At 34.5% G+C, this 8514-nt stretch overlaps 1 protein-coding gene across 1 annotated transcript; it reads right to left on the bottom strand.

The window, feature by feature from the left end:
- Positions 1 to 4706: 4706 nt before the first annotated feature.
- Positions 4707 to 7986, bottom strand: LOC100313757 (transthyretin-like protein). Its single transcript, NM_001168202.1, has 4 exons — positions 7881 to 7986; positions 6601 to 6758; positions 5595 to 5730; positions 4707 to 5189 (listed from the first exon to the last, which is right to left on the bottom strand). Exons 1-4 carry the CDS (start codon positions 7929 to 7931, stop codon positions 5100 to 5102), a joined length of 435 nt encoding a protein of 144 aa, NP_001161674.1. The 5' UTR covers positions 7932 to 7986; the 3' UTR covers positions 4707 to 5099.
- Positions 7987 to 8514: the final 528 nt, after the last annotated feature.

Here is an 8514-nt window from a genome sequence, read left to right as displayed (position 1 = left end):
TAACATGTAAGTGAACCTTGACATAAAGAATACATGTTACATGTAATGCACCTTGACATAAAGAATACATGTAACATGTAATGCAACTTGACATAAAGAATACACATAACATGTAAGTGTACCTTGACATAAAGAATACACGCAACAAGTAAGCGTACCTTGACATAAAGAATACATGTAACATGTAATGCACCTTGAAATAAAGAATACACGTAAAATGAAATGCACCTTGACATAAAGAATACACAAAACATGTAAGCGTACCTTGACATAAAGAATACATGTAACAAGTGCACCTTGACATAAAGAACACATGTAACATGTAATGCACCTTGACATAAAGAATACATGTAACATGAAAGCATACCTTGACATAAAGAATACACGTAACATGTAAGCGTACCTTGCCATCAAGAATACACGTGATATGTAATGCACCTAGACATAAAGAATACAAGTAACATGAAAGCGTACATTGACATGACGAATACACGTAACATGTAAGCGTACCTTGACATCAAGAATACATGTAACATGTAATGCACCTTGACATAAAGAATACATGTAACATGAAAGCATAACTTGACATAAAGAATACATGTAACACGTAATGCACCTTGACATAAAGAATACATGTAACATGAAAGCATACCTTGACATAAAGAATACATGTAACATGTAATGCACTTTGACATAAAGAATACACAAAACATGTAAGCGTGCCTTGACATAAAGAATACACGTAATATGAAATGCACCTTGACATAAAGAATACATGTAACAAGTAAGCGTACCTTGACATAAAGAATACATGTAACATGGAAGCGTACCTTGACATCAAGAATACACGTGATATGTAATGTACCTTGAAATCAAGAATACATGCAACATGTAAGTGTACCTTGACATCAAGAATACATGCAACATGCAAGAGTACCTTGACATCAAGAATACACGCAACATGTAAGCGTACCTTGACATCAAGAATACTCGCAACATGTAAGCGTACTTTGAGATAAAGAATACATGCAACGTGTAAGCGTAACTTGACATAAAGAATACACGCAACATGTAAGCGTACCTTGACATAAAGATTACACGTAATATGTAATGCCCTTTGACATAATGAATACATGTAACATGTAAGCGTACCTTGACATAAAGAATACACGTAATAAGTAATACACCTTGACATAAAGAATACACAAAACATGTAAGCGTACCTTGACACAAAGAATACACGTAATATGTAATGCACTTTCACATAAAGAATACACATAACAAGTAAGTGCACCTTGACATAAAGAACACACGTAACATGTAATGCACCTTGACATAAAGAATACACGTAACATGTAAGCGTACCTTGACATCAAGAATACACGTGATATGTAATGCACCTTGACATAAAGAATACAATTAACATGAAAGCATACCTTGACATGAAGAATACACGTAACATGTAAGCGTACCTTGACATCAAGAATACATGTAACATGTAATGCACCTTGACATAAAGAATACATGTAACATGAAAGCGTAACTTGAGATAAAGAATACATGTCACACGTAATGCACCTTGACATAAAGAATACACGTAACATGTAATGAACCTTGACATAAAGAATACATGTAACATGAAAGCATACCTTGACATAAAGAATACACATAACATGTAATGCACTTTGACATAAAGAATACACAAAACATATAAGCGTACCTTGACATAAAGAATACATGTAACATGGAAGCGTACCTTGATGTCAAGAATACACGTGATATGTAATGTACCTTGAAATCAAGAATACACGCAACATGTAAGTGTACCTTGACATCAAGAATACACGCAACATGTGAGCGTACCTTGACATCAAGAATACACGCAACATGCAAGAGTACCTTGACATCAAGAATACACGCAACATGCAAGAGTACCTTGACATCAAGAATACACGCAACATGTAAGCGTACCTTGACATCAAGAATACTCGCAACGTGTAAGCGTACCTTGAGATAAAGAATACATGTAACGTGTAAGCGTAACTTGACATAAAGAATACACGCAACATGTAAGCGTATCTTGACATCAAGAATACACACAACATGTAAGCGTACCTTGAGATAAATAATACACGCAACATGTAAGTGTAACTTAACAAAAAGAATACAAGTAATATGTAAGCACACTTTGACATAAAGATTACACGTAATATGTAATGCACCTTGACATAAAGAATACATGTAACATGTAAGCGTACCTTGACATAAAGATTACACGTAATATGTAATGCACTTTGACATAATGAATACATGTAACATGTGAGCGTACCTTGACATAAGATTACACGTAATATGTAATGCACCTTGACATAAAGAATACACATAACATGTAATGCACCTTGACATAAAGAATACATGTAACATGTAATGCAGTTTGACATAAAGCATACACCTAACATGTAAGCGTACCTTGACATCAAGAATACACGTAACATGTAATGCACCTTGACATAAATAATACACATAACAAGTAAGTGTACCTTGACATAAATACACAAAACATGTAAGCGTACCTTGACACAAAGAATACACGTAATATGAAATGCACCTTGACATAAAGAATACATGTAACAAGTAAGCGTACCTTGACATAAAGAATACATGTAACATGTAATGCACCTTGAAATAAAGAATACACGTAAAATGAAATGCAACTTGACATAAAGAATACACGCAACATGTAAGTGTACCTTGACATCAAGAATACACGCAACATGCAAGAGTACCTTGACATCAAGAATACACGCAACATGTAAGCGTACCTTGAGATAAAGAATACATGCAATGTGTAAGCGTAACTTGACATAAAGAATACACGTAACATGTAATGTACCTTGACATAAAGAATACATGTAACATGAAAGCGTACCTTGACATAAAGAATACACGCAACATGTAAATGTACCTTGACATCAAGAATACATGCAACGTGCAAGAGTACCTTGACTCAAGAATAAACGCAACATGTAAGCGTACCTTGACATCACGAATACATGCAACATGTAAGCGTACCTTGACATAAAGAATACACACAACATGTAAGCGTACCTTGACATAAAGAATACACACAACATGTAAGCGTATCTTGACATAAAGAATACACATAACATGTAAGCGTATCTTGACATAAAGAATACACATAACATGTAATGCACCTTGACATCAAAAATACACATAGCGTGCAAGCGCACACTGGCATCCTTGCATTTACTGGCAATGACATTTAAATTTAAAGCAATGAAAGAAAACTACGATCAAACAATTCTATTACCGGTTTGTGTCAGTCGATATAGCAATATTTACTGAAGGTATTTATGGAAGACTATTGGCAACCATTGTAGGGATTACTGAGGTCTTTTATGAGGTGATCTGGAGCGGGGAATTATTCCCTGGGTTAAATTTCAGCGTGGTTAATATTACAGGGATATTCAATACATTAAAAATTCACAGGTCTGTGAAGTGAGCATTGCATTCCATTTTTAACTCTGCATACTGACTGGATTTAAATTTAATGCATTTAGCTATGAGCAGGGCGAAAATAAAACCAAGCTAAATAAGCCATCTACTGTATTTTGTTGGAGTTGTTACTTGCAGTTTTGACCAATGATGTTCTGAGACTGAAGTTTCCCAGACTATGAATTATGCACAAATCTGATCGAGTAAACCACAGACTGCTCGTCTTCTGACTGCTTTTTGTGAAAGCCTCAATTGACAATTTTTACCGCTGCCATGCGATAGAGGTTATGTTTTTGTTGGCGTTAGTTTACCCCGTGAGCAGGATACCTGGGGACCAATTGTCATAATATTTGCAGGAGTGACTACCTATGAGACAAGGAGCAATCGATTATATTTTGAGAGAGATTTAGATCGGAATTGCATTGAGATAAGAATTGTTAAAAGCCATCATTGTAAGTACTCTGTAGTTGTAGCTGGTTTGTAGTCAGTGTAAAGCTCCTTACAAGATGGTGTCTGATTGGCTATCCCGGCCTCTAACTGTCAGACCAATCAGAGGCAGCTTTTTGTTGTCATGTTTTATACCCGGCTTTGACGGTGTTGTTACTATTTGGAACTTGTATTTTTCACTTTTATTCAACATAAGTTGAATGAACGTTATTGTAAATAACTGGAGAAATAATGTGTCAAAGTGTCAACAGGCGACATGTACTAAAACTGTCATTCAGCAATAATTTTTGTGATGTTAGTTTATATAAGCACATATTTAAATTGTGAGTTCTAAGCTGAATCTTTGAAAGCATCACATTGAGATAGCAGAATCTAGATCTTAGAGTTCTTTTTATTCGGTTTATTGAGAAAAACAAAAAATTAGAAACAAGATGATTGATGACAAAATTGATTGAACCATCTTTTACGTTCACGGCAGTAAATCCTGACTCATGGGTAAATGGTTCCTACAGCCAAAGAAAGCATAACATTTGAATTTGATTAAAGAATCATTCTGGATAAATGTTTAATAAATATTTTGGAATGTCCGTAAAACAAATTCATTCTTTCATAAAACCCAGTGTTTCAATCAGAAAATTTTAATTTAATTAAAAGTAGTAATAAAAAAAATTAAGGTATTGGGCGAGTTTATTCAGAATTCTTTCTCTTCATTTAGTTACATATTGTTATTAACAATTAAAATTGTCTTTCCAAGGATGCAATATAGATATTATTTTTATTTTATTAGTATTAAAATTAACATATTCACAAACCATTTTTATTTCAACAACTATTTTTATTATAAGCTGTAGTTGATGACATACACTGGTGTAAGTTCTGTTTTCATTTCGCCAAGACTGAATATGTCTTCACTTCAGATTACCGATACTCACTGTTCATTTGAGGTAACTAAATATAACTACCAGTATTGTTTCATCTTGACTGAATTGAAATAATATCAAATTACATACAGAAACCAGTTATTTGACACTATCTGATCTAATTTAGTAGCAATGAATACTGACTATAACTACATATTTATAATAGTTACTGTCACCAACTAATAAAAAAAAAATTAAAAAATTTGTGCAAATAATTCAACTTCCTCTATAAGTGGAATAGCTAAACGGACTGAGAAGTAACGGAACATGGTAATGTTGATTGGGATCATGAATCTCAAACACCACCTATCAAGAGAAAAATAAAAATTATTAATTTTTATAATTACACGGAACAATTTCACAAATCAACTTATAAAATATGTGTTCAATGAATTCTGTGACTAAAAAATTATAATTATACATACAAATACTTATTGTAAGCCAAAGTTAAATATTTCTCTTCAAAATAGAAAATATATATTTTATAGACACGTTTATAATACGTATAATGTCACTATGACATCATTTCTAAATCTATTCAACACACTAACCCCATGATTTTAGAATCTGGTAATTTCCCAATGCAAAACATCATACATATAAAACTATACCATGGAGCTTGGTATCACATGATTATGTCAAGATGACAAACACTGAGTCTTTGTCTCTTTTACTTACTTTCCTATCACTCAGAGTTGTAATGACACTTACCTCAACATAAGGATAGAATCCCGGAGTGTCCAATGCTTTGTGGTATGTTCCTGTGTCAAAATGAATCTTATAAACTCCATTGTGAAAAGTCTCCTGTGTCAGTAAGCCAGGACATCGGCCATCTTGGTTTGTCTTGCTGTGAGAATGAATGAATGAATGAGTGAATGAATGAGTGAGAAATGGTACTCATAAACAAGTTTGGTCTTTAACGTACATGGCTTAGCTGACTTCAGTGTATTTGAACATAAATTGACACCACTGTTGTCAACTTTTGTTTTAACTTTCCCAAAGAACTCTGTTTGTTGTCATAAAACTGATAAGATTATGGAAAGGTCAATTCAGTATGATGAAAACTATGACAGGATCAAAAACTAATTTAGCAACATTTAGCAGAATACTGGTATACTACTAGTAGAAAACATTGCGCTGACAGTCATCAAGTCATCAAGTCATGGCAAACACAGATTAGTTTCACATCAGAGTTTAAACAAAAAGAGCATTCCAAAAAACTATTATTATAGGTCTCATACCACTAATCAACCAATGGCAATTTAAATGTCGTGCAAGAACCAATGACATTTTTTAAATATTTTTTTTCTCAGGTGCCCCCTGTTTGAGGGCGTGATCACCTGGGTCAAAGGTGAAACCAACATGTGGTCTTTTGTTTACTTCTTAGCGGCTGTGTACCTGTGGGTTTATTCTGTGTGTATTTGGATGTTCTAATCTTGGTGTTTTTCCAGTGATTTCTCTTGGTGCAATCCAAATACAGTAGGTGTGTCTTGTTTACCTGAGATTTGCAAGAGTTTGAGCTGGCCAACATGTTATTTTTTTTCATATGGTTGATTTCCCATTTTTGAGCCATTTTTTTCTTCATCATTTTCATATAGCAATCTCATCATATGTTAACATTGTCGTCTATGGAAATTCAATTAGCCCTATATAAAACATGCAGAAAAAAGCTTTTTCATGGTCATAAGGACAACTCAACTAGTGAGGGCGCACTCACCCAGCAGCTATTTTTAACCATGCCATCTCTGGCGATCTCGAGTAAAGTGTGATCGGCAGCTCCGCGGCAGGTCTTCCCAGCGCTGTGTCTAATACGTGTGTTGTGAGAGGACTTTGTTGTCCAGCCATATTCACTGCTTCAATCAGATTGCTGTGGGCCTGTAAATAAATATAATTTAGTCAGTGACTAAAACGAAGGAATACTTCCCACTTAGCTTCATCGTGTTCTGTCCAGTCTCTAGATATTAACTTATAACACAGTAGTAAAGAATTCATACAATCACGTATCCCAGACAGACTGTTTAATGTTAATTGTCCATTTCATTGAAATTATGTCCGGTACACTATTTTTAGTCCCCGTTCAGACGCAGTCCGAAAACGGGGACTTATGTTTTGACCTCCGCGTGTCTGTGCGTGTGTGTGTGTGTGCGTGTGTCTGTGCGTGCGTCCGGACCTGTATCCTAGAAATGCCTGGACCAATCACAATCAAACTTCACACATACATCATACATGATATTATACATATGCACATCAATTTGTTTCACGATCTAATTCAAGATGGCCGAATGGCGACCATTTTTGTGCTAAAAATCATCAAAATCAACCATTTCTCGGATGTTTACAGATGGATGTTGTTCAAACTTGGTATATACATTAGACATTATAGGACCTTGATGCACATCATTTTGTTTTACGATCGGATTAAAGATGGCCGAATGGCGGCCATTTTGTCCTGAAAAAATCCTAAAAATCAACCATTTCTCGGCTGTTTACAAATGGATTTTGTTCAAACTTGGTATATACATTAGACATTACGGGTTCCTGATGCTCGTCATTTTATTTTTCAGATTAGATTAAAAATGGCTGACTGGCGGCCATTTTGTTTTAATGATTGGGCTTCTAGAGCCATATCTCTTAAATGCTTTGACTAATTATATTTGAATGTTATATATTCGTTATACATCATGTTATATATATATACATGTATTCAAAATGACTGATTTTGAATGCGGTTCCAGAGCAATATCTCTCAATATGGAAAAGTAATTTTTAATGTTAAAAAATCATATTCCTGACATGGTTATATTCCAGCTATATTACTATAAACAAAACTATATATCTTAAATGTGATAACTAACGGGGACTGTGCCATGCATGGTTTGTTTTTTAATGTATCTCTCTCCATACATCGCGGCATCGCCGCCACAGTTGGGTTCATAGCCCAAACCCCGGACGTAATGATTTTACATTTTCTCGAAACATATGAATGATTCTACAAACCTGGCTTGCTCTGAGATGATTTGTGAGTATGTCAATTCGATATCCACTCATACTATGAACACCTAAACGCTGGGGTGCAAGTTGACACTATTATAACGTGCAGTAGATGAACCCTGACCTGCAGCCACACAAAGCTGGTTTAACACGGAAGTGACGTATTGTTTCTGTACTTGGCATTACGATGGGGTTGGATTTGTGCATAGGAACACGAGGACGAATACGTGACAGTTGGGGTGAAATTAACCTCAGACTAGACTGAGAATTAACATACTAGTAAGCGGTAATATATCGCTGCGTACAAATAATAAATGATAGTGTCCAGCTATCACTAAATTCATAATTATGGTCGGATAAAACGTTATATATAGGCTTGTAATTAAACTCTTATTATATCGCAACTTTGTATATGGTTTCGTTTTAATTAAGCTGATTTAACAGTTTTCTCCACTGATCATGTTACTGCATATACATACAATGCATTATGGGAGATTACCGTCATTATATATAATGAAAAACTGTCAATTTTTGAAATGTTTTCACAATATTAGGATGCATGTATATAATGTGACTTGTTTATCAGATTTTAAATATGAAGAAATAATCTCACCATGGAAACCAATTTCAAATTTCAAAT

Source organism: Saccoglossus kowalevskii, chromosome 4 (assembly GCF_978046115.1).
Source record: "Saccoglossus kowalevskii chromosome 4, keSacKowa6.1, whole genome shotgun sequence".
Classification (NCBI taxonomy): Eukaryota; Metazoa; Hemichordata; class Enteropneusta; family Harrimaniidae; genus Saccoglossus; species Saccoglossus kowalevskii.
The sequence above is the reverse complement of the archived record's forward strand: the minus strand, read 5'-3'. Positions and strand labels throughout refer to the sequence as shown.